The sequence below is a fragment of the Gigantopelta aegis genome, chromosome 8, assembly GCF_016097555.1.
Source record: "Gigantopelta aegis isolate Gae_Host chromosome 8, Gae_host_genome, whole genome shotgun sequence".
NCBI classification, from domain to species: domain Eukaryota; kingdom Metazoa; phylum Mollusca; class Gastropoda; order Neomphalida; family Peltospiridae; genus Gigantopelta; species Gigantopelta aegis.
Window position 1 is genome coordinate 12,291,353 of NC_054706.1, and position 27,767 is coordinate 12,319,119.

At 36.7% G+C, this 27,767-nt stretch overlaps 2 protein-coding genes across 2 annotated transcripts in view; one reads left to right on the top strand and one right to left on the bottom strand.

The window, feature by feature from the left end:
* LOC121379081 (B9 domain-containing protein 1-like) overlaps window positions 1–494 on the bottom strand; it is a 41,478-nt gene extending 40,984 nt beyond the window's left edge. The window contains exon 1 of the mRNA XM_041507544.1: window positions 412–494. Within this exon, the coding sequence (XP_041363478.1) occupies window positions 412–468 (57 nt within the window). The 5' untranslated portion in view covers window positions 469–494. The remainder of the gene's footprint in view (window positions 1–411) is intronic.
* Window positions 495–2,896: 2,402 nt separating this feature from the next.
* On the top strand, window positions 2,897–24,386 carry LOC121378887 (WW domain-binding protein 11-like). Its single transcript, XM_041507243.1, has 15 exons — window positions 2,897–3,096; window positions 5,858–5,889; window positions 6,401–6,494; window positions 7,007–7,104; window positions 7,362–7,449; window positions 8,664–8,735; window positions 12,937–13,045; window positions 13,398–13,501; window positions 14,064–14,219; window positions 17,025–17,233; window positions 18,014–18,227; window positions 19,319–19,510; window positions 20,616–20,921; window positions 21,481–21,620; window positions 22,964–24,386. The coding sequence occupies exons 1-14, from the start codon at window positions 3,033–3,035 to the stop codon at window positions 21,606–21,608; spliced, it is 1,866 nt and encodes a 621-aa protein (XP_041363177.1). The 5' UTR covers window positions 2,897–3,032; the 3' UTR covers window positions 21,609–21,620; window positions 22,964–24,386.
* Window positions 24,387–27,767: the final 3,381 nt, after the last annotated feature.

The window sequence follows — 27,767 nt, forward strand, 5'->3', positions numbered from 1 at the left end:
TTTTTGAATCCCGTATGGGATAGAATCACGATATAGCCCCTGCTTTATCTATGATAAAGCACATAATCCACATTTGATCCATTTTATGTGTAAAACATTCTCAAAACTAGGAAGTGATGGGAATTTTGTTTAACTAAAACAACTAATGATGATAAAACTATTTTATTTAGCTTTCCGTAATGTTTTACGAAAATTTCATTTTAACTTTTAAGTATTATGATTATGTTTGCGGTAGTAAGTTAGTGCAAGTTTAATAAACATGTTGCATCTTGTTTACAGTGGCAACCGAATATACCAAACAATTTATTGGCAGTTACGTTAAATATAGTATCTGCAAAATATGGTATGTGTTAACTAGCAAATAAATGCTATTTTTTAAATAAAATTTTAAAAACGAATCACTCCTCTAACCTCTGCTGTCTCAATTTGTCCGCTGGCCATTAACAGAAAAACTGAACGGTCTGCCATTGTGGCAAGAACAATAACTCTATTTTATTATTATTAGACTGGTTCTTCTTCGTAACTTTTACTTGATAAACGTACGTAGAGTTTGGGTAAAATCTGAAACGGAAATGGAACGAAACGGAACGAATATGTTGAGGATTTTAATTTGTCTACGTTTCTTTATTTTAAAGGCTTAACATTGTAATATTGAATTTTAGTAGTCGTTTAATATAGGCAAGGTAAACAAAAATAAAAATTAAGAAATAATATTATTACACGTTTCAATATAGAAAGTGGGTACAGGTAGACAGTTGAAGAGACTGTCTTGCCTTCACTCCCAAGTTCGAGTCACCTACAGCCTTTCCCTTATTGATAGACATATCAATATTAATAAGGGGAGGGCTGAAGATGACTCGAACTATCCACTCCCCTGCAACCCCAGTAGTCGTTGATTCACTGTATTGCGAGACTGGAGGGTGACGGACAAGGGGCATTAATTTTGGAACAAACTTGCAGCATCTTCCTTCACAAACGGATGTTCTTCCTTCTTTGTTTTTTTAATGCTTTTTTTTTTCTTTTTTTTAAACATTACCCAAATAGACCAACCATTCATACACAGCAGGGGTATCAAAGCTAGTACTCGGTTTTAGTCTTCAAAATGTCTATTTGATGTTTTGTGTTGTATCTAACGTTTTCATTCATTGCAAAACAATTTCTGGAATGCAGCAGACCCTTTAATTCTATTGTAACCAAGATCTTGGACCGGACCCCGTTTTACGAAGCGATCTTACAAGCTAAGATCACCGTAAGCGTACACAGTTATGCACTTAGCCTACAGTGATCTTAGCGCTAGGATCATCGTAATCGTACAAAGTTATGCACTTATGGTGATCTTAGCGCTAAGATCGATTCATAAAATGGGGCCCTGAAGGAGTGCAGATATTTAGTATTGGCGATGTCATCATATGTTAACATATACAACATGTATAATTCCCCTTGTTTACTTAGACCTGTGAGCTTGCGATGCCTAGAAACGATTTTTCAATTTTGTATTGTACGTGTAACTTAAAGCGTGTGGGTCAAGTGATAATGACATTTAATTTGTTACTTTCGGTGGAAGAACTTTGACATTTCTAATTAAGGATATGTCCGAAATGGTGTGCAGACAGAATGTCAATGGACAAAATGTCAGCGGTCAAAATGTCAATAGACAAACTGTCAGTGGTCAATATGTCAACGGACAAAATGTCAGTGGACAAAATGTCAACCATAAATGTGGTATCTCGGTCAAAATGTCAAGTTCTGTGTGGAGGAGGGAGGGGGAGGGATGGAGAAGAAGAGAGAGAGAGAGAGAGAGAGAGAGAGAGAGAGAGAGAGAGAGAGAGAGAGAGAGAGAGAGAGAGAGAGAGAGTTTATGGTGGGTTGATAGATGGGGATGATGGATGCATGGATACATGCATGTTTAACGACACCCAAGCACTACAAATACATTGGCTATTTTGTGTAAAACTAAGGCAAATGTGTAAACGAAGTGATTATCAACATCAATATAAAAATTCTTAAGTTAAATTAAAACACAGTGTAATAAAAAAAATGTTGTGCAAAGATAACCAATATCATAGGAAGGAAATATTAAAATTTAGAATAAAATTCAGTATTTTGTTGAAATTTTATCACAAGTCAAGCTGAAGTCAAGATGAAATCGAGGGTGAATATAAGAATTTAAAAATTAGTGCGTTAAGACATCCCTGCATGTTTTGTTAAATACTAGTACATGTACATCAAAAGGGGTGTAGTGTCAGTCAAAATGGGGGTGCCATCGGCGAGAGTGGGGGGGGGGGGGAGGGGTGTCGGTGCCGGGGCCGGGTATGCTCTCCGGACAATTGTGAGATTAAACTCGTCAAACATATACTGGACCTCATATCACATATATTTATTTGTTTTAATTTATATTCGTGCTCATGTCCAATTAAATTTCAAGCACGTTGTTCTGGGTCCACACCTTTTAGGTTAGTTGTTAGTGAAACAGAAGTCGGTAAACTGATAGGCCTACTAGGCCTATACGTAAAAACATGTTCTCGGTGAGAGGCGGTACCCAAGTCGGAGTTCCACCTATTTTGAATGAGTTTGGATTTTAATTACCTTTCGATTTTTTTTTTTTTACTTCCATAAACTAGAATTCGTCAACAAAATATCTCTTTGCATTTAGTGTTTTTATAGAAGTCAACCAGGAAGAGGTGAAAAAAAAAAAAAAAACACCTTTATTATCTCTGTTAAAGTCCTACTTAAAATGCAACCTCAAAAACCTGCTTTATTAATGGTTATAATTGCACATGTATTTTATTCCGCCCGTTCTGGTCAGGAATCCGGGATTTACTAACACCCAACAGGGAAGCGTAATAAACAAAATCGGGAACAGTCTATAATTCAACGTAACATAATGTGAAAATAGGTTCCTTTATTGGTGCAAAAATGATATTTAGCCGATAGATTTTGTGTTTGATTTGATGTGTTTGTTGCTATTTCTACCAATTTGAGTGTTGTTTTTGTGTCACCCTCAGTTACAGTAAACCAAAGAAAGAGAGAAGATGGGGCGACGATCAATTAACACCACTAAAAGTGGGAAATACATGAATCCCACAGATCAGTTTAGTAAGTGCAAAAAACCTATAGTAGCTCAATCTAATATTACTAAATATTATTATTAATGTTTTTTTGGTACAGGTAATAATGGTTTGTTTATGTAATAAATCAGCAGGTGACACTCCCAGTATTCCCATTATTAAAGGCATATTCAGTCGTTGACATGCGCAAGTTATATCCTCGAGTAGTCCAAAGGGACATAGAAAGTCACAAGTGTGGTTCATTCTACATCTGAATATTGTTACATATCCTATAGTATATATAGCTGGTATTCAAAACTTGTGGCACCGTGTTTTAACCATTTCTCAACCAAAATAGTGCAACAAATGGACACACAAACCAAAAATTTACAACCTACCATACTTATTAAATAGGTATGCAGATGATTCGTCCTCTGGACGTTTTGTCCACTAAAAGTTTGTCCACTGTTGAACTTGTTCTTGGACAATTCGTCCCACTATATTTATAAAAAAAAATTTTTTGTTGTTAATTATTTATCGTATATTACATCCACGGACAAAATAAATATACAGACACTTTTTATTTTAGAGGAATATCGACACAGTACACATTGTAACTTAACCTAACAGCTTTGCCATGCCTATATCTCTGACATTGCTAGTGGCTTTGCCAGCGGCAGAAGGGGTGTGTGTGTGTTACCAAGTATGATGGGGACAATATGAATGGGACAATTATTGAATTAAAGTAAATTTATGATTATATTATGACACTATTTTTGAACGAGCTCTCAAAATTAATAATAAGACTATAGTTTGTGGAGAGTATAGCTGATCACTCAACAATAACAACATATCAATAAAGTACTACAATGGACACAGACAATAACAAGTTGATAATGCCACTAACTTTAGTTTGCTTCATATACTAGTAGTTTACCACAAAACGAAAATAATATAACCATTCCAAAGGCTAAGAAATAACATTTTAGATTTATTGGTCTAAAATGTTGTAAACGAGTGGACGAATTGTCCAATGTGGGTAGACGAATTGTACGTGGACGAATTGTACGGTGGCAGCAATTGACTGAAAGAACAATTAAAGCCATCCAAATGTCCGTTTAGCTCTCAAGTTAGAGTAAAATATCAGGAGATGTCAGTAGTTACAAATATATGTTTCTATATTCAATAAAGGTTATTTCAAATTGAAAAAAATTATTGAAAATCCATAATTTAAGTGGCTTTTGGGGGTACACTGAAATATGACCATGAGTTGACTCCCTTGAATAGCAACATAATAGGTTCAATTTTTCCTGTCTACGCAGGGTTTTTAGAATTTTCATAAAATCAACTAGCCAAGGGATCAGTGATTTAAAAAATGTATTAGCCATGATTAAAAATTCACTAGCCCTACTTTACTTGAAGGTAATACATTTTTACTAAATACTAGTAATTATCAAATATGTTATCTAAAGAGGGAGATAGGGCTTAAAACACTAACATTGAGGGGTTGGGTGTGGGCAGGATATTTATATTTACAAAATAGACTTAATTGCAACATTTGACCCCAAAATATTCACTAGCCGTTGGGCATGGCAATAGTAGTTATTTACTAGCCCAACATTGAATATCACTAGCCATGGGATTGGGGCTACCACAATCTAGAAGCCCTGCTACGGCTGTGGTAGTGTACATACTGCAAATGACTACAAAATATATGATATATGAATTACCATTGGATGTTTTTTTTAATAAGGTTTGAAACATTTTAGTGTATGTAAAAATACTTGCATGAAAGTAATTTAAATATATTCTTTACTCACTATACAAAGCCAGGGCTCGAAATGCAGTGTTAGTACATGCACCGGTGCATGCTGATTTTTGTGTGTGCATGTAACTTAAAACTGGGTGCATGCGGTGCATGTTAATATTTTTCAAGTACTGTATATTGCGTATACTAGTATCCTGTTGTCTACCACATTCAGACTCAACTTGTTGAATTTTGCATATGCATTTCGTAATCTGTTCGCCACATCAAAACAATAACTTTTATCTTATGGGCGCATCCATTTTGTATCTTATAATCCTACTTACAACAATGGCGCCCTTTCGGTCATTTCCGTGAAATATATTTGCGAAAATTGCCGGCAATATCTCGGTTATATTTGTGAACGGTATTAGGTAAGGTGGTCGAGACCGACTTTGGGGTATCCATGCGCATAACACAGTTGTTGTCGTCACTGACAAATTGAACTCCGCCAGATCTGTGATCAATACAAAGTACCGTAACTGCCTTGAAAATTTTCGACCTCAGATATGGGCACTTGATCAGATGATTGCGAACATGCAGGTGCGTTACTCGCGTAGTTGATTCAAAGTCAGCCAGTGATTATTTCAATCGCAACTTCTCGTCGAATTCCGTAGGCTAATTTATATTATACCAACAGATCTTATTGAGTTAAAAAAGTTGATAACTTGCTTAATACAAAACACAAATATTCGTATGTCCAGCAATGGATGTCAGACAGTGATACTGATAGTGACAATTAAGACAGTTAAATTAAAAAGAAAATGATAATCAACACTGTAATCAAGGTAATGAAAATAGTATTTACTCATTGTTAACAGGATTTACCTTATTTTTGATGCATTCAGAACTTTAATGGTGCATGTAAAAAAAAAATCAGCATGCACCTGGTGTCATCATGTCAAAGTTTTTACTTGTTCCATATTTATATAACATGCACATTTCTATTGTCTGTTATAATTCATAAAGTAATATGTGCACTGAAATATTTCCTCGTTGATTTCAGGGAAGGAAGCAAGGAAGAGAGAATTAAAAAAGGTACACCTCCATTTGAAATTGTATTTAAAATTTGTTTATGACATGCATGTATATACCTGTATACATACATGTATGTAGTCTTACATTGTACAGCCATCTGCAGTATATTGTTGTTTTTAACCATTTAAAGATAATTTAATTTAATTCATATACAAATAATCATTGGCTACATTGTGTGTGAAACATACATGTACACATACTTGTAATTGGTCAAGATCATATGAAATATGTGTTTGTTGAAATTAACAGATATTCATGGACTGGGTATTGCTTCAAGTTCACATTCCTGTTTACAGATTCTCAGTGTAACAAACAATCAGTGGTATTTGTACATAAATATCTGCTGATTAGTAACTTCAAGAGAACACTTGGTGAACAGTTTGTCAGTTTGTGTAGATTGTAGTGTGTGTGTATATATAATATATCGATGATGTCAACTAAATGATAATTTGTATGTAATTTCAGATTGATATATATTTTGAATAATAAATACATGTTTAATAAATTGTAGAACAAGAAACAGCGCATGATGGTACGACAGGCTGTACTGAAAGGAAAAGATCCCTTGAAACTGTTGGAAGAAATGGAGCTCATTGATGAAATGGGTGAGAGTTGATTTTAGGTTTTTTAAAGTTAATTTATTAACACAAGGTACGACTAAATGTTAACATGCAGTTTATTGTGTTTGCTATAAATAATAATAATTATGTTTAAAATTTTGTCAAAACATGTACATGTATACTGAATTTTAAATCAATTATTCATGAATTAACTGTTGTTTGCCAAATGACCAAATATAATTTGCCAAATATATTTCTTTATTAAATCATTACAAAACTCATTACAATTATATAAATACAATTTTTTAAGGAGCCTTAATAATATGGTAATTGTGTTTTATTTTTGGTTCCTTCTTAAAGCATATTGTAAATATAATTAAAGCATTATAAATAATCAAATATTCTTCGTGTTCTAGAAAGATTCTGATATTCCAAACACGTATTTGGGACATTAGGAACTTACAATTCTGAAGCTATTCCTCTATGTTATTTGTTTCTGTGAAGATCATTTGAGTGATTTGTATTATTGAAATATAATCATGCTATACCATTTTCAGAATACAATCCTATTGATTCCCCAACACTCAACGAGAAGGTTTTGCGAGACAAGAGAAAAAAGTTGAAAGAAACATTCCAACGAGTTTTAAGACTTTATGTACGTGATAAGTAACTCACTTTTACTCTTTGTTTCTTTGTCAGTAATTGTTGATAGTCGTTTATTATTAGTAGCATTCTAGCACATAGAAATTCAAAAACATATTTAACATGTTTCATGTTTCTAAAGATTTAAGACAAAATTAATGTTATACATTTGAAGCTGTTAATATGGTATAATCATGGAACTGAGCGTTTACTCCGAATTACTTGATGATTTTAGGTGGATAATGTTTAATGTTATTTTTTCTATTTTAGGAAAAGGAAAACCCTGAATATTGTTTGGAGTTGAAGAAAGCAGAATCTGAGTATGAGAGGAAACGAATTCAGTTACAGATATATTATGGTTTGTTGTTTTACTCGTCGTTTTTCACTTTATAGGCCTTACTTTTCATGTATATGTTTCCAGTCACAAGTTTAGTGATACATAGCTGTGAGTGGTTTTGTGTTGTGCACATCGTAAACAGAATCTTCCTTGTGTCATCAATACACTTCAGTGTTTGTCAGTGCATGCATTTCAGTTTGAATCTGACAATCTGGGGCCTAATTCACAAAGCTCTCTTAGGCTCTGCTAGACAACAAAGCATCCTCTTTGCAAGTCTTTTAGCATTGCACTGTGAGATCGCAAAGTTGCGAGAGTTTAGTGAATTAGGCTGCTGGTCTACTCAATTTTGTGAGAAACTGTCTCAGAAAAGTGGAATTTAATTTATCCAGAATCTGGTATCTTCTTTGGTGCATTGTTGTCACCTACTGTGTCACACGAATATGATTTTTGTCTTGTCTTTACGACGTTTAAAGCAAGATATTACTTTTTCAACCAACAGCGATGGTGTCAATTTTCAAGATTAACATTAAAGTTTTGCAATTAAAGGTTTTAAGTTTTAAAATTTGGTCATGACATAGAAAATCATTTCCTTAAAGTGAATATGTTTTTCAACAATGAAGGCTAGCAGAATGAATTTTATTCTAATAGAATAACAAAACACTGTAACCCGTTTCACAAATACACAATGATTTTTTGAATGAAATCATACTATCGATAGCAGGGCTGCAGAAAGTACTCGCCCGCTTACCAAATGCGAGTAAAAATTCTGACGCACGAGTTAAAAAATGCAACTACCAGTCCGACTGTCTACCTGTCTTTTTGATTTGGTTTGCCACATGATGTTGATCACTTACCAAATGTTCTTAATTATGATGTTTTGTATATATATATCTCTATATATAATTTGAAGTGAAGACACTGTATATTATAATATTGTTAATATATTGTTCTATAGACTGGCGGACTAGTAGAAATTCTGGAGGGCTAGTAAATTGTAGTTGGTTCTGGTCCGACGGGCTAGTTAACTTTTTTCCATTTCTGCACCCCTGGATAGATTAGGATAGAGAGAAAAAAATCTCCATTTCACCAAAACGTCACTTTGAGTATTTCTTTTCATGGACTGTTCGTATGTTAAGACTCTAGATGGCTGTGGTGTGCTGATGTGTCGTTAGGCAGATGTTCCTTTCCCTTGACAGAACTTGCATTTTGATTCTATGTAATTATACCTTTTTCAGAGCAAGTAAAGAATGCCGAGAGGGTTCAGCTTGATCAGATTCCATTACCAGACGTACCCGTGGAAACTACAAGTAAGTTTAGTGTGGGTTCCTATGTCATCATCTTGATGTTGGAGGGAGGGGAGGGCGGGGGCAGTTTATTGCTTCCATGTTGACAGAGTTATGGACCTTTGGGTGTCAGCTTTCTTGTTGGGGATTTTGGGGCATGGTTATTAGTTCAGCATTTTGCAGAGTTCGACAAATCCGCTAGCCCGACGCCCGTGGCTAGTGGTTTTTAAGTTCGTGCTAGTGAGAAACGCAAAACCACTAGCCCATGCGGGCTAGTGGTTTACCCCCTCCTCTCGTCATCGCTCGATCGTGGGTTTTTTTCTTTCTTTCTTTCTTTTTCTCTCGGCTGAAATTTCGTTTAATAAATTTTATTGTGGCGTTTGTTATCGAATGATATCAACAACGCAATCAGTATATAATAATAATCCACTTGAGATAGGTCTCTACATCGTCACAGTTACAGCATGCATTGTTTACCTTTCCCTTTCAAGTTTCTGGCACAGGAAATAAGTCTAATGACATGCGTGTTTTGATTGGTTAGACACGTCACATGGTAGTTATTCTCGCACATATGTTTTAGGCTAAGAACTTGGAAATCACCAATCGCGACGACAGGTTAATCTCAATCAAGTAAACCCCAGCTGTGCTTGGAATTTCAGTGTTTGTTTTATTTATCTATTGTTTTTTAATTTAACACTTCGCTGACATGTGGTTATCGGCAATCAGGAAAACAATTTACTTTAATGGTAACCGCATATGCAATGACTCACCACTCGGCCTGGCCTATTACGTGTAGCGGTTTGGATAATACGTTCACAGCTGCCGATACAAGATAATACCTTTTTTGTTCATCAATTAACAACGGATTAGATGTCGCCGTTATATTCTTTTGATATCGGTCTGACACGGGATAATGCCCTGTATTTGGCATCACCGTTCCTGGCGACATAAATAGTAGGCCCTAAATATATAACCAACTACCAAATACACTGAACCATCTATTACCGTGTGTCACACTGTCGTACCCTCATTTAAATTTAATTATTTTGATAATGCTTTTAGATACCAACCAAGAGTTTGCTCAATTGTTTTTCCCCGGGGGGAGGGCAAAAACGAAAACGGGACAATGACGATGGATCACACTTGACAAAAGACAAAATGTACAACACGACAAAAAACTGAAAGTTACAACATGATTTAACTTTTAAGTGTTTGTTTTATTTTACTGTTATACTCGTAAATGTGTAATGTTACAAAAATTATATAAAAATCCAGTGATAATTGATCAGGAATTTGGGCTAGTGCTTTATCTTGGTGGGCTAGTGGTTTTCACAATATTTGTCATACTCTGCATTTTGTTTTAAACTTCTTCTTTTTTTCAAATATTCCATGTTGTGGGGTGTTTAGTACATAATGCAAATATACACAAAGTAAGTTCACTATTTCATGAGCGTAAACAAAATTGATAATAAAGAAACTGCCTGGTGATCAATCCAAATTGTATTATACCAAACTAAATATTATTAAACGAAATGTGGGTGTTGCTTTTAAAGTTGTGCCTTTTGGTTTAATCTACCTTGAATATATAGTTTTACTCTATTTGTGACAACAAGAACAGTTATATAAGCAGAACTCATTTTGCTGAACCAACTTGTATACAGGGATGAGAATTTTCTGCGGATTTTATCTCCCCAGGATCGATCTCGTGAATCGTCTAAATCCGAGGAGATAATTTTAAGGGGGGTGAGGACCATTTTTTGGTCCCGTTTTTCTTCTGAGCAATGAAAAAAAAGCCCGACACAAGCGGCTAAGAAAGCGCAATTACGATTGGCTGAAATAATTACTGTGGGCCAATGCTTTTTAACAACAGTAAGAAACAATGATTTTCCATGCAAATTGCATTTTAATTGGTGGATTGTCGACAAGCAACCAATAAAGATAAAGATAAAAGATAAAAAATTTATTGCATATAAACATTCCACACACGGAACTGGATGCAAAACATATGTATAAACAAGAAACAAACAAAATTACTAAATAAGGACTAATTATGGGCAATAATGAGAGCGATTTATTTCTACTTTGAATTGCAAGTCAATAGTTAGTGGAGCACATGGCGATAGGGAAATTAGATAAATATTAAACATGGTTAAATTAATAAATCCAGAAGACGAGGCGTTGGTGAAGCAGATTGATAAAGACATTAGAAATAAGTTTTGTTGGTCCTGGTTACAAAAAAATGCAACATTCAGTGTAAAGATAGGAACAAACGTTGAAACTGTGCCGGAAAAGTTGGCGTTTTTCATCACCAAATGCGATGTTCCGGGAAAAGCCCAGTGCTTATATTGCTGTGACTTAATTAATTACGGGTCTCGCGGCTGTGTGGCATTAATAGACCACGCAACAAAAGGGAAGAAACATCAGGAAAAAGTCGCATTAAGACGACCGAATTATTCGTTGGGATCGGCATTTTCGGTAAAGTCGTTACCCGGGGTCAACGAAGCTCAGCTTGTTCTACCGGGATCTTCATCAAAAATGATCTCTGTCTGTCTCAGCTGCTTCCATGGGCCAATGGTGGAGTCTTCATTCAATTTAATGGGAGACATTATTGACATCCGTTCAACGAGGATGAACATTGCTACATTCAGTGCCATACAAACAGTGAAGTATGGCCTGATGTCAAGAAAGATGACAGCTCTGGAATATTTCAGAAAAGGGGATATTAAACATGATGAAGTTGATAGTTGTCTGTGCAGAAATTTTAAAACTTCTGCTTCTAGTTACATACAAGAAAAGAAAGAAAAGAAAGAAATCCAAGAAGCCAAACTCAGAAGTGTGCGTTGTCAGCAACAAAAGATGGAAAGCAGAGCCCAGCAGAAAAGATCACAAGAACAGGCAGCTACGGTTGCTAGGCTAGCCCATCAAAAGGCACAGAAAAGAAAGGCCACTGGAAATCTGATGCAGGCTGCCATAAAAGGCTGCCATAAACCAAAAACATTTTGATCTGTAACTGAAGTGCAAGAAAAGAGTACCAATGACATTGGGAGGAGGACACTGTAAAATCTAAGAACCATAATTGTTACCTAACCAAAAATCATTTTATTTAAGTCAGCTGTGACACTTTAAGCATCCCATAAATTTATTTTAGAATATTGTTTTCTAAACTCTGAAATGCCAGGAGACAGCACCTATGAAGTTAGAGAAATAAAAAAAAATTCAAATGTGATTTTCTTTAACCTGAAATGCAAAGAGACGGGGAAAAGATGTTATTATTCTCGGAACACAGTGTAGCAATACAAACACTCATCCACAGGAAATGCTTGCTTAGCCAGGAGAATACTTGTGGTAAAAAAAAAAAATCAAGTGAGTATTCCTAAACACCTCCAAATGAAAGGAAGTGTGCATTCTTGCTTGTTTTCCATGAAATATAGCCTTTGACCATGGTCTCTGGCCTCTGTTTTCATTTTTAAAAAATTCAGTTGTTTTTCTCATTTGCTATTCTCATCCCTGTGTATAACATACATTTTGAGTAAGTGTTTTTAGTCTCCTATGAGTACAACCAGATAGGACTATAGGTTTTACCCCTGTCTGTTTGTCCATCTGTCTGTCCCATATATAGTTTCACAGAATTTTTTTTCACAATGCCATCTGTTACACATCTAGTTCGATTTTCATGACAATTTACCCATTTTTGATAGAGTTATGGCCCTTGAACTTGGGAGATACACAATGCCTCAAGATATTGAGCTGAAATTTTGTACATAGCTTTATCCTGTACTGTTGCAGATAAAGATTGACTTTCATGGTGATTAACTCTCTCTTCTTCTTTTTTTACAGAGTTATGGCCCTTGAACTTAGGAGAAACACAATGCCTCAACATATTGAGCTGAAATTTTGTACATAGCTTTATCCTGTACAGTTGCAGATAAAGATTGACTTTCATGGTGATTAACTCTCTCTTCTTCTTTTTTTACAGAGTTATGGCCCTTGAACTTAGGAGATACACAATGCCTCAACATATTGAGCTGAAATTTTGTACATAGCTTTATCCTGTACAGTTGCAGATAAAGATTGACTTTCATGGTGATTAACTCTCTCTTCTTCTTTTTTACAGAGTTATGGCCCTTGAACTTAGGAGATAAAAAAACATTTGTTGGGGCCCGGTAGCAGTACTCTCAGAATGGTTGTTTTAAACTTGAGTTGTTGATATAATTTGTATTTCCAGTTCCAGCGATGATTCCATTACCTAATGAAATGCCCCTGCCTGGTATGCCTGGGTTACCTATGGCAGGCAGACTACCAACAGGCATCTTGAAGAAAACTACGTCATATGGGTAAGTACAACTATCTTTAGTTTTCATGTGTCCTTTGACCTTTTTTTGGCATGTAAACATTTCAATCCATGCTTCATAGAGACTTCTTGTAAAGATGTTTTAAAATATTGACATGGGTAATATTTTTTATGAAAACAACTCATGAAAGAAAATTTCATAGCAGGAAGCCTTTTAAGACCTGACCACTGGAGTGTTTTGTGAGGAAAAATTTGATTCACCTATCTATCAAGTAACTAGTACATCTTGAATGACATTCCTTTCATGCCACTTACTTCAGGGGGTCTACTGTTATTTCATGCTACTAATCACCAACCATATTTAATATGACTACTTTATTTCTTGTGTGTTTTAGGCCGTCATTAACAGATTTTTCAAAACGGAAACCAGTGGGTCCTCCCCCTGGGACACCACCCCCTCTCAGTGACAGTGAGGATGAAGAATATGACCCAGCTAAAGGTTAGTACACTTTTAGTAATTCTTTTATCACCTTTACAAAGTATAAAAGCAAGATAAGGTATTACATGTTTCGCATTGGTGTTGAGTTTTGTGATTAGCTCAATATTAAAATATATTTATCTCGCTCTCTCGCTTCCTCCCTACTTATCTCTCCCTCCCTCCACCTCTGTCTCTGTCTCTCTCTCTCTTTCTCTCTCTCTCTCTCTCATTCTCTACCTCCCTCTGTCTGTTTCTCTCTCTCTAAAGAAGACTGTTTATAGTAAAATTTATGTGTTTCTTCAGGTATTGAGGAAACCATTGACTTGTTGAAGTATTCAGTATTTTCTTTTCAATTTATCCCGATCTCAAACTAGTGTAATTTTCTCCCTATGTTATAGTAAACTGGTCTGAACATCCCGGCAGCCACTGAGATGGCTTAAAATCTTCCAGTAAGTCATCTTGTTTCCTGTTCCAGTCACATGACTGAAGGTTCCTTCTTCCTCCTTCACTCATACGGTCCTGACATCTATAATATTATCTCACTCTAAAGGGGAAAGTTTAAAGTAAAATTGTGTTTGTGCAGGTATTGAGGAAAACATCGGCACTGTTGAAGTTGATGAGGTGGTGCACCCTGACGACATCCTGGCCGCCGAACACGAGGAGATTCCTCTCCCCGAGCCCATTCCAGCCTCGATAGCCAGCACAATACCAACGCCAGATGAGATCTCAGAGCCACCTGGTGAGTGAAACAGGTTTTTTTTACATTGTGGGCGGGATGTAGCTCAGTGGTAGAGTGCTCACATGATGTGCAGTCTTCATAGGACTAATCACCCTTGGAAGGAAGGGAACTGTATTAATGTGCCCACATCCTTACGGTTCAGGCACGCTCACCCTTGGAAGGAAGGGAACTGTATTAACGTGCCCACATCCTTACGGTTCAGGCACGCTCACCCTTGGAAGGAAGGGAACTGTATTAACGTGCCCACATCCTTACGGTTCAGGCACGCTCACCCTTGGAAGGAAGGGAACTGTATTAACGTGCCCACATCCTTACGGTTCAGGCACGCTCACCCTTGGAAGGAAGGGAACTGTATTAACGTGCCCACATCCTTACGGTTCAGGCACGCTCACCCTTGGAAGGAAGGGAACTGTATTAACGTGCCCACATCCTTACGGTTCAGGCACGCTCACCCTTGGTGAGCTGGGTTGAGACGTAGCCCAGTGGTAAAGCGCTCGCTTGATGCGCGGTCAGTTTGGGATCGATCCCTGTCAGTGGGCCCATTTTGCTACTTCTTGTTCCAGCCAGTGCACCACGACTGGTACATAAAAGGCTGTGGTATGTGCTATCTTGTCTGTGGGATGGTGCATATAAAAGATCCCTTGCTGACAATCGAAAATAGCCCATGAAGTGGTGACAGCGGGTTTCCTCTCTCAATATCTGTGTGGTCCTTAACCATACGTCTAACACCATATAACCGTAAATAAAATGTGTTGAGTGCATCGTTAAATAAAATATTTCCTTCCTTTCTTGATGAGCCCAATGGGATGTTTTTGTGTTTGAGCCATGATTGGTATAAATGTAGACATATATACTTCCTTGTCTGTGCAAAAGCAGATATGTGAATGCTGGCTGTTCTTTGACTAACATATTGTTCTTTTAACACATAGAAAACTCTGTGTCAAAATAACAATATGCTAGTCGAAGAACAGCAAGCATTCATAATGTGCTGAGGTGTCCTTTAACAATAATTTCCTTTCCTTTCTATTTTTATTACATAGAGGTGCTTGGTGTCTCGTCATGCATGCATCTATCTATCCATCCAAAAAAACTAACATAAACATCCCATCTATTTATTTTATTAACTGGCTAAGTGTGTATATAGCGAGTAATACATGAGTGGCCGATAGATACCATATATTTCACAAGTTGTTTTGAAATGTATCTATTGTCCGAACCAAATTGTTAACAACTACAAAAAATTACTCTCCTACCTTTAATTGCCGTTAGATTTCCTCCAAAGTTTGTCCAGACACAAATCGCAAAAAAAACACTACAAATATACAGATTCCACACACAAGACTGCAACGATGTCGCCAATATTGTCTTTGCTGAGATTGCATAGGGAAAAATACATGCAGTTTTCTGCCGTCTGCCATGTTGCTTCTTTATGGAATACTCTTCAAGAGGGGTGAAAGCCTCCAAAGTATGTGACACAATTACTATGCAATCGATGATCTCTAGTGGTATTATTAAAATAATAATAATAATAATAATAATAATAAATAATAATATGACGTCATCACGTTTGCTTTTATATCATAACATGTTATGACGTTGTTAGATTAAGTCCTATCCTTTCACCCCTCTTGAAGAATATTCCATAAAAAGTCAAAATGGCAGCTGATACAAAATTACATGCTTTTTTTCCTATGTGCTCTCAGCGAAGTCGATATAGGTGACATGGTTATCATCTGGTATGTGGAATCTGTGTCATTGTAATGGTTTTTTCCAGATTTGTGTCTGGACAAACTTTGGAGGAAATCTAACGGCAATTAAAGGTAGGAGAGTAATATTTCGTAGTTGTTAACAATTTGGTTCGGACAATAGCTAGCTTGATCATTTTTAAACAGTGAGTTGTGAGATAAATGGTATATAACAGACACAAATGTATTATTCTATTTCTTACATATCCTCAAAAACCAGGTTTTAAGCAAATTTTAACATCTTTTTCGACTAAAAGTTATTTACAGCCGTTGCACTTGTAGCTGACTTACGCATCACAGACACATGAACGTCAGGTTAACTGTATGTCACAGTCTAATAGATTTTCACTGTGTAGTTTTTCATTGGTTGTATGGCAGTGGTGACATGGTCTTCACCTAGGAACAGTCGGTCATATGTCTTGAAATTGTTAACACACGTGCAGTGTTTTGCCAGAAAGATATTTTTCGGTATGGCACTATGGAATGGAATGCAACCTCAGTCAACAGTGGGTATGGGGGACCTCCTCCAGAAAGAAAATGGGTTAAGTTTAGGATTAGGGTTAAGAAAATCATACAGTAATGATAAAGAGTAATTAATTTTCTCAAAAGATTAACTTAAAAAATGTTTAATCTGCAAAACAATTTGGGTATGGCGCTATACCCATTTTACCCTCTGGCAGAAACCCTGATGTGTTATCAAAAATAACGCATGATGTTCTCACCAATGGGTGTGTTAGAACAGTGTTTTACAGACACATGGCTAATTAACTTATTTAAAGGAATACCTATCCATATTTTCTAAAACTTTATGGAAAATATTTTTTTGTTAACTTGATCACTCTGTAATGTCTTTCACAAAATATGCACAAGACAAGTTCAGAGAAATTCTTGTTCAATCTGACATGCACTGTATTAGGTTGTATGTATCATTATTTTTTACTTAACTCAATTATATAAATTTGTGGTTGGGGATGGTCCCTATAAATTCCTCTTTATTAGTAATCTTACAACATCTGATACAAATGTAATATTCATGATAAATATTGTTTCAATTTTACAGCAAAACAGAGGAAAATCCGGTTTGCTGATGTTGATTCGACAAGTGAACAGAAGACAGAAAAAGACACACGGCTGACGCTGAAAGCAAAGAAGAAGGACAAGAAGGAGAAGAAAGAGAAGAAGGTTTCCGCATTGCAGGCCATCATGCTTCAGATGGCAGGGCAGGACATACCGGCCACACACTCAGACGAGGAGCAAGAATCTAGTCAGGTTAACTTGTAATCTACTTTTCTTCTGTCATAGAGGGTGTATACCACCAAATCAAATCCCATAGACGACAATAGTAACATGTGGCTAAAACTCCTACCTGCAGTGTATCAATCGACATAAACGCCATGGATATAAATACTACCATCCCTCACCCTTAAAGTTAATCAGAAAAAATTTGGAGTCAAGCTGATCATTTCTGAGATAATTGGTAGCGTCTATGACTACCCTAGTTCCGCACAAAATTCAAGTACTTTTTTTTTTTTACAGATACCCCATACATGTTTCAAGCACAAGGCTACTTGACACAGTGGTACTAGATAAAATAGAATTGCATAAATATTTTGCCCAGATGAAACTAACTTTTTTTTTACAACCACCACACTCACATTTATCATCAATCACAGGACTTGTGGTGTTCACTTCTCTATCAAAAGTTGGGTGCACCTCGAACTTTGATCCAACCAGAAGATGCATTGTAGGATTGAACCATCTCAGTGGACCAATTCTTTGATTGTTTTTTCCCCCATCCCAGCCAATGCACCACAACTGGTATATCAAAGGCCATGGTATGTACTGTCCTGTCCATGAGATAGTACACATAAAAGAGACCCTTGCAACTAATGGAAAAATGTACCGGGGTTCCTCTTAAGACTGAGTAAAAAAAATACCAAATGGTTGACATCAAATAAACGATGATTAATAAATCAATGTGCTCTAGTGGTGTTGTTAAACAAAACAAACTTTAAACATTTTTCTCTTGATGTGTGTTTGTGTTTTCAGAGTGAGGAGGAGGTGGAGGAGGAGGAGGAGCCGGTTGTGAAGGAGAAGAAGAAGACGCGCTTCGAGCCTGTCGAGGATCTCAAACCCCCCGGAACACAGGACGAACCCCCGGACGACACACCCACTCCACCCAAGACTGTCGGTCCACCTGGACCTCCCCCGGGTGTCCCCCCTGGAGCACCTCCCGGGCTGCCTCCTGGTGTCATGCCTCCAGGTAACAAAGTTATTTTTATTTCTAGTAAAAATTGTACTGTGCTGATATTCGTGGTTTGGTGTGCTATTCCTGGGTCGATGCTTAGATTGGTTTTTTAACCAATGTCTCCATGCTGTTTGTATGCCGATGCCAAACACTATTTATGTGAATATATCCATTTAAGGTTCAGGGCCCTGTTCCACAAAGTGATCTTAGCACTAAGGTCGTCTTAGTGCATAGGGTAGCTATGCACTTAATGTGATCTTAGGGCTAAGATCGCTTTGTGGAAGGGGGACCAGGCATGTTCATCACAGGGCCCAGCCTCTAGTTTGGCCAGTGCCTGAGTGCAGGACAAAATGGTATTTACCAAGTTGTTATTTGTACGGCAGAGACTTTGTTAATGGCTTGAGTTCTTTTTTTCATGTACATATCAGCTATCTCGGCTGTCTGTACATGACAAGTTCATAGTAGCTACCAGCCTTCAATGGCTAAACCACTGTGTCACAAAGCCAGTGTAGCTTTACTTTAGACTTAAAAAGTCTTATGAGCACAGTGCTTGGTGCATAGTTTTGTTTGGCATTCAGTAGATGACTACTACACCTTTAAAAGTAATTCAAGGTTATTGTTATCCCATAAAGTAGACTTGATTTCCACTTTATTTCTGTGATTTGTGTACTTTAACCAAACGCAATCCTGCGTCAGACTCCAGCATTTGGAGAAGTCTATTTCACCCAGGAGAAAAACTCATTTCAACATGAGCCTCCTGCACATGGAGTTTCTTATAGACACAAACTCATTCCATACTGAGTCTGTTTTATTCTCATTACAAGCCTGCACTAAATAAAATGGTTTCAAACTAAGTGATAAGTTTGTAAATGGTTGAAATTGACAATAATTGTGCAAATTGTCTCTTAAAGTTTCAGAATGACAAATAATTTCTTGAAAACAATTTGATTTTTTTCTTCATTACCATTAAACATATACCTTGTACAATACATACACTGAAAAAATTTTCCATGAGTATTTAAATGTTATTAATCAAGAATTTGATAACAATAGCTACAGTCATGTTGTTTGCATAAAGCTCATTGTTTTATTTGTTATATTCACAGGTCCACCCCGAGGTGCTCCCCCTATGTTCCTGAGACCGCCTCCCCTTCGTGGAGGTCCCCCCGGTGTTCCTCCTCGTATGCTGCCACCCGGCCCCCCTCCTGGTCGACCGCAGGGTCTGCCGCCCGGCCCTCCACCAGGTCTGCCGCCAAGTCTCCGTGGCATGCCACCACGGTTACCACCAGGACCCCCAGGTAAGTGAAAACAATAAATTGCTTAAAGTTACATTAACATAGACTTTATAAATATCTTATTTCACAATTTGTTTACTTATTTATAGTAAAATATAACCACAAATGAATGAATGAATGTTTAACGACACCTCAGCACGAAAAATACATCGGCTATTGGGTGTCAAACTATGGTAATGCAAACAAATAAAGTGATGATCAACATCAATATAAAAATTTCAAGATTTAAATAAAAACAGTGTAAAGAACTGTGCAAAAATACAAACATCACGTCGGATAGATACTGACTTTTATTCAAAATTTCAATTGTATCGAAGAAAACAAGGGGATTTGTGCTGTATTGGCCATTCTCAAAGAGAATGTTACACCCTTGCACCACGGTGAGGTTACAGCACGCACAGGGAAACCACAAATGAATCTGTCCACACATAAAATTTGTATAATTAAATAGAGAAGATTGACATTGTAATGCGCTGCCATTCGGTGTTAACAGTGGTTCTCTTAAAAATCCTTGCTTAAAAATATAACTATTGGGTTTGTATGACAGTAGTGTTTTTTCATAGTTTATCATAAATCTTTAACAATATGCAAAAATAGTAACAATATTAGACAAATATTTAGTATCAGTAACAGCAAAAGTAGCAATATATCTGATGAGTCACTTGAAATCAAATGTATCTGTTTTGCTACCAGTCGTTTTAGTAAAAAAAAACTGTTATGGTTATACCTTGAATTTTTATAATGAGGTCTGTCAGTGTTTGTATATTTGTTTATATATAAATGTTAGTGTGTGTATACATAGAGACAGATAGACAGATCTATTGCTTGGGTTGGGTGGAAGAGGTTAAGACGGAGAAAATAAAATTGAAATTTTTGGTCATGTTTATTTTTGGTTGAAGGGATCACAGTGTTGGTTTTTATTTGGGAGGGGGAGGGGGTTGCAGGTGTTTTGGTAGTTTTAGTTGGGGGTTTTTTGTTTTTGGTTGTGGGTGGTGGTGGTGTTTTTTCTGACTAAATTTAATATTTAAGGTCGTCACCATCTAAACTCATGATCTTGCTTCTGATGCTGTAAATCATTCACATAATCTTCACTACACATTTGTTGCAGGTATTCCTCCGCAAAGATTAATGAGACCACCTGGAGTGGGACCTCCCAACATCCTCCCTCCCGGCATCCCCCTCCCCCCAGGTCTTGGTCCTCCCCCGATGAACCCCAATGTCCTGAGTGCTCCCCCGAGTATCATGAAACCGGCCCAGAAGACAGGGGGCGACAAGGATGAGAAGAAGAACACGGCTACGATAGAGGCGAAACCCCAGATCAAGAATGTTCTCGGAGATGTGACAAGGTTTATGCCCACGGCGCTGAAGGTGAAGCGAGGAATCAAAGACGCCAAGGGAAAAGTGAAGCAGCCTAGTGAGTTTCTGTTTGTTGGAGTTCTCAGAGTTAGAAATGTAATGTGTTTCAATTAAAGGCTGTGGAATAAGAAACAGTTTTTAGAATTATTTACTTGTATTTTTTTATGAATATGTAGGTCAAAGAAAGAAAGACATGTTTTATTTAACGACACCCAACATATTTTATTCAACAGTTATGCGGTGTCAGACATATGGTTAAGGACCACACAGATAATGAGAGAAAACCTGCTGCTGCGACTGCATGGGCTACTCCTCTTTTTGATTAGTAACAAGGAATCTTTTTATATGCATCATCCCACGGACAGGATACTATAAACCAGTCTTTGTTAGACCAGTTCTGGAACACTGGTTGGAACGAGAAATAACACAATGGGTCTACTAATGTGGATCGATCCTAGGCCAATCACACATCAGGCGAGTGTTTTGCCATTGGTGGGCTACGTTCCACCCTGTGTAAATCAAAGTATAAATCTTTAAAACAAATGTTGATAAATCATTTAGTTGGCAAGCGACTTGGAGAGCCCTATTAAGAGGTTTCTTTCAATGTTTATTTTCAGGCAAAGAGGAGGAGAAGAAAACATTAACTACAGCAGCCACCAAACCAACCCCGATGGTTGCCACGCAGACGAAGACGAAAGATGACGCTTATGATCAGTTCATGATGGAAATGGAAGACTTGTTGTGATGTTTAGCAAAGGTCCATTCACTGTTGATTTACATGTCATTTACATAGTTAAACATTTTATGAATATTCATTGTGATGTTTAGTAGAAGGGGTCAGTTTACTCACGATTTTCAGGTCATTTACATAGGTAAAGAGTTTATGAATGTTCATTGTGATGTTTAGTAGAAACGGTTAGTTAACTCATGATTTTCAAGTAGTTTACACAGTTAAAGTCAGTTGTCAACAAAAGAAAGAAATGTTTTATTTAACGACGCACTCAACACATTTTATTTACGGTTATATGGCGTCAGACATATGGTTAAGGACCACACAGATTTTGAGAGGAAACCCGCTGTCGCCACTACATGGGCTACTCTTCCGATTAGCAGCAAGGGATCTTTCATTTGCGCTTCCCACAGGCAGGATAGCACAAACCATGGCCTTTGTTGAACCAGTTATGGATCACTGGTCGGTGCAAGTAGTTTACACCAACCCATTGAGCCTTGCGGAGCACTCACTCAGGGTTTGGAGTCGGTATCTGGATTAAAAATCCCATGCCTCGACTGGGATCCGAACCCATAACTTACCAGCCTGTAGACCGATGGCCTACCACGACACCACCGAGGCAGGTTAGTTGTCAACAAATGTTTTAAAAAGTCACTAGCCCTTGCACAAGCTTTGGCTAGTGTCCTATGTATTATAGTAATACAGTTGATAATTTCCACTAGCCCAGACCACTAGTCAGCACCAAGTGTATTTATTGAACACTTGTAAATGTAATGTTTGAAAGAGGTTAATAAGTGTTAGTTTTCATGAATGTATTAGTCTTCAAAGAAGTCACCTGTTTTTTTATTCATTAACATTAACAAATGATGTTTAAAATAGATCATTAAGTTACAGTATTGTTTTTGATTTACCTCTTGAACAGATATAATTTACCTTATATTTATCCTTATGTTTATTTTTTTAATGAGTTATATTATAAATGGTATCTGGCAGACAGGAGTAAAATATTCTATTTCTTACATTCATGGATCTTCAAAAAACACTGAAAAACAAAATTGTTCTCACTAAGATATTTAAAGTGCCTGCCCAATAGCAATCAGTATCTGTTGTGTTAATTTCAGTGGACAGTTTGGATGTAACATCTAGGGCATCGCCTTAGCTCAGCCAATTACATCTTTAATGTTTAAATTAATCCCAAACCTTGAGATATTATAAATCTCAAAGGGTGTTTTTTTCAAATGACTGTGTAATCAAAAACAGCTATGATATTATAAAGATATTCAGTAAGTTGTGATAAACATGTACTGATTCATTTCACTATTTTCTAATAGTATTTCTTCCCTTTTTTTTTTCTTTTTCTCTTATTACAGGATTCCTGTTTGTTTCATAAGACTGTTTTAATGCTGCAGTGAACATACTTCTGACTCACTGGACACTTGCAAAGTTGTCCGTGTTCTAGTTTCAACACTTAATTGTTTTTAACAACAGTGACTTGTCACTCGAGAAGACTATGCTGAGTAAAACAGAGGTGATAGCGGTCACATGACTCAGTCTTTCTGTGTAATGGTTATTTGTGATGGCAGCACTTGCAATTCAGAAAATTGAATCGACAAAAACGGGTGCTGCAGAAAAACTAGTTTGCTTCAGCTAAAAGACACTTTGCCTCCTGCCTGAGAATGTATATTTTAAATATCTACTGTAGTATCTCTTCTCTAGAGTTACAGCAGCAAAACAAAACAAATGCTGGCCATAATCAATTTGTTTTTTTCTGAATGATGATGCAAATTCTGATGGTTCTTGCAAGAAGTGTTATTGTGATTGACAGTAAAATGTTAAGTTGTTGATCTGTGCAGTACCAAGCAGTGTGTGACAGCCTTTACAAGATTTTCTTCAAGCAGAGCATCCAGAGATGAAAAACGCAATCTTAGGCAAATCAAATTGACCATTTGACAAATGTCTCCATCTACAAAAGATTCTAGCACACCTGTCCGGGGAACATAATGCAGGGTCTCCAGATGATTTGTGACAGTCGACCTACTAAAGGCAGAGTCACACCTGCGTGACTTGAAATATACCATGAATATGACTACCATTAGCCGTTTTGCAAACATTTTAAACTGCTTGTTAAAAATGAATGAAGTTATGTTTTTTTATTTATAGTTGCATAACCATAATTCAGTTACATATTTTATCAATGTAAAACAGTCACAAATTGTATAGCATCGTGTAGCATAGCAAAGCAATTTTATACTAAATTTGTCATTGTTATACTTCAGAAAATCACAGACAGTTCTTAAAATTAAAACAAGCACATTAGTTGAAATACACATAAATCAGTTTCTAACATCCTTCCAATGACCTGTTTTACGTAATGATGTCCCATTGATGTAATGACATCATTTTCTAAGGTTTATCAAAGGATAAGATTGAGATTTTTAGTAACATTGTCCGATCTATAAGACGATTTAGTTTTTTAAAGTTAAAACGCCTTCTAATCATTGCTCAGCTAAAGTATGGTGGATAAGGCTAGAAGCCAATTTAACCCTTTCAACCCCTGTTGAGAGTGTCTTGTCACAAGTAATCTATCCGGTTTAAAGGGCTGAGTTGGCCCACGGTAAGCTTCTCTGTTTAATGTTTATACAGCGAAGACAAGTTCTGGTTTGATGGACACTCTGTTATGTTAGTAGAGTTGTCTCCCATTAACTGCATACTTAGTTGTGTTTTTTTTTTTATTATATTCTTTCATGCAATGAATGTTTATAATAATTATGTGAATAAATTACTTTATTCATTTGTTATATGTTTCTCATTTGTGTTACAAAATAGACTGATTTGATTTGGTCTAATTCTGTTTTGTATGCAGTTTTCTTTATATCTGGTTGCATTGTGTCTTTTTATTATTGGTTTATTAGTCCTCTACTGGTCAAACTGGAGGAGATTATAGGTTTTCTTCTCTTTCCATCTGTTCATCTGTCTTTCTATCTGAACCGGCTTTGGTGGTGTTGTGGTTAAGCCATCAGACATAAGACTGGTAGGTGCTGGGTTCGCAGCCCAATACCAGCTCCAACCCAGAGCGAGTTTTAACGACTCAATGGGTAGGTGTAAGACCACTATACCCTCTTCTCTCTCACTAACCACTAACAACTAACCCACTGTCCTGGACAGACAGCCAAGATAGCTGAGGTGTGTGTGTGTGTGTGTGTGTGCCCAGGACAGCGTGCTTGAACCTTAATTGGATATAAGCATGAAAATAGTTGAAATGAATGTTTTTCTATCTGTCCCACATAGTTTTCTGAACTTTTTTGTTTTGTTTTGCAATGCCTCAATATATTGAGCTGAAATTTTGTGTATAGCTTTATCATGTTCTGTTACAGATCAAGTTTGACTTTCATCATAATTTATCCATTTTTGACAGAATTATGGCCCTTGAATTTAGGAGATATGAAAATGTGTTGGTCCCAGTAGGAGACATGTACTGCTTTAGCTGCAGTACTATCAAAATGCTTGTTTTCTCAAAAAATAATAAATGGAATGCATTAAGTGGTTAATGACATGATAAGAACAGACCTTGGAGTGACAAATACAGGCCAGGGTTGGTAAGTAGTTAAAACACAGGTTTTGAGATACAAGTACAGTCCAATCCATGTTCAGCAACTTTGACTTTAGCAAACTATTTGACTGGTACTCATTGTGGTTATTTGGTTTAACATAAAGCATATAAACCAGTCTAGTGAACTTTGATCAGCTAGGTTTGCCTGAACTCAACCCAGGTCTTCATTACCAGCTGACATAACTGGGTTTTTTAACAATTAAAAACTTAACAAAAAAGTGCATTTAAAAAAAAAAAATGTTTTACTCACAAAAATAAAATAAATTTCATACAAACATTTGTGTAGGTAAGTGTCGGCTAACAACTATGATAAAAGGGACCCTTTTAGTGCCTCCAGTAAGTTGACCATTTGGGATGGGGGATCTAGCTTAATTATTCAAGCACTGAGGTGCTTTGGTCATAGGTTCAAATCCCTCGGTAACCTTATTCTCACATTGGGTTTTTTTCCCATTCCAACCCCTATTGGGCTATTTCTCATTCCAGCCAATACATCATGACTGGTATATCAAAGTCTATGGTAAGTGCTATACTCTTTGTGGGATGGTGCATATAAAAGATCCCTTACTACTAATGGAAAAATGTAGCGGGTTTCTTCTCTAAGAATATGTCAGAATTATCCAACAGCCGATTATTAATAAATTGGTGTGCTCTAGTGGTGTTGTTAAACAAAACTAACTTTTAACCATCCTAAACAGTACCCCATGACTAGTGTATCAAAGGGCAGGGTATGTGCTATCCTGAAAATGGGATACCTTGCTGCTAATAGGAAAATGCTCCTGGTTTCCACTAGGACTACATTGTATAACTCAGAAATAAATGTTTGACGTCCAATAGTCGATCAAGAATAATAGTTTCTAACAAGCCGTTTTGTAGATGGGGGGGGGGGGGGGTTCTGACAGTGGGGTCGTGGTTAGGCCATCGGTTAACAGGCTGGTAGGTACTGGGTTCGGATCCCAGTTGACGCATGGGATTTTTAATGCAAATACCAACTCCAAACCCTGAGTGAGTGCTCTGCAAGGCTCAATTGGTAGGTGTAAACCACTTGCACCGACCAGTGATCCATAACTGGTTCAACAAAGACCATGGTTTGTGCTATCCTGCCTGTGGGAAGCTTAAATAAAAGATCCCTTGCTGCTAATCAGAAAGAGTAGCCCATGAAGTGGCGACAGCGGGTTTCCTCTCAAAATCTGTGTGGTCCTTAACCATATGTCTGACGCCATATAACCGTAAATAAAATGTGTTAAGTGCGTCGTTAAATAAAACATTTCTTTCTTTTTTTCTGAGTCAAGAAAATCAAATCTTGTGTTATTAAACAAAACTGTGCTATTGTATTATATAGTCTATTCCAGAAAATTCACATAAAAGACCTTGAGACCTTGTAATTATGAAGTGGAATTAAGTGGGATTTTGTTTTAGATTCGACCACACATCCCAATTTCAGGGTTTAACATTGAATAGCCATTGAATATAAAATTATTATTATTATCAAACTATGTGCTGGGGTGTCAATCATACCTTTCATTCTTTTAAAAAGGCTAGTCTCTTGACACAGATTTGTAATCAGATATGCGATAACCACTAAACCTGAATATCTCCAAAAGGTTGCATTCCTTACTTTTTTTTTCTTTCTTTTTTTTCACTGGCTGTACTTAAATACCTTGAAACCTTCACCTTTCTACCTATTGTAATCACTCCCCGGTAACACAGCACAATCTAGTAGACTCAAGTGTTAATATATCTTAATGAAGCCATCTGACTTACCTCCCCTGAGCTAGTACCAGTAATCTGCCTACCTATGAGTCGGCTCGCACGCCTGTGTTTACTGTTGTTTACTGGGTTTGCCTGGGAGAACACATTGTTGTGTGTAGCACTTACAAGACAACACCTTTGCCCTGTCTGCACTTCTTGGCGGAAAAACATTGTTTATCTGTGATAACCCTATATATCGTGCAATACATTCTTTATGCAGTACAAAGGAAATGACATTAATTTGTGTTTGACTGGAGTTCCATTAGTCATACATATGGTAATTAGAAGAAGAAAAAAAACATATATATTTTTCAGTGTATAGGCTGTTCTTTATTCTGTATGTATTGAGTCACCCTGACAGCTGAAAATAGGAAATGATTTTTTTAATCTAATTTAATGCAACAATCATCGTATTGATTGGCAACAAATGACCAAATAAACCACATTATTTTTTACAGTTCTGCCAGTTTTCACTCCTTTCTTTTTATAGACACACATGGGCTATTGTTGTCACATAGAAGAGGTGGGTGGTCAAAACAATGGATATTTTATGGCTTGTGGGGAATTGTTTTAATGTAGATATTGCTAGTATTTTATTTTATGTGTTTTGAGTGATACATCAAAACACATGGTATGTGCTGTCTTGTATGGGAAAGTGGATGTAAAAGATCCCTTCCTACTAATTGAAAAATGTAGCAGCTTTTATCTAAGACTACATATAGTTATCAAATGTTTGACATCTAATAGCCAAAGATTAATAAATCAATCTGCTCTGGTGTCATTAGAGAAAACAAACTTTAACTTTTGGTTTTTTT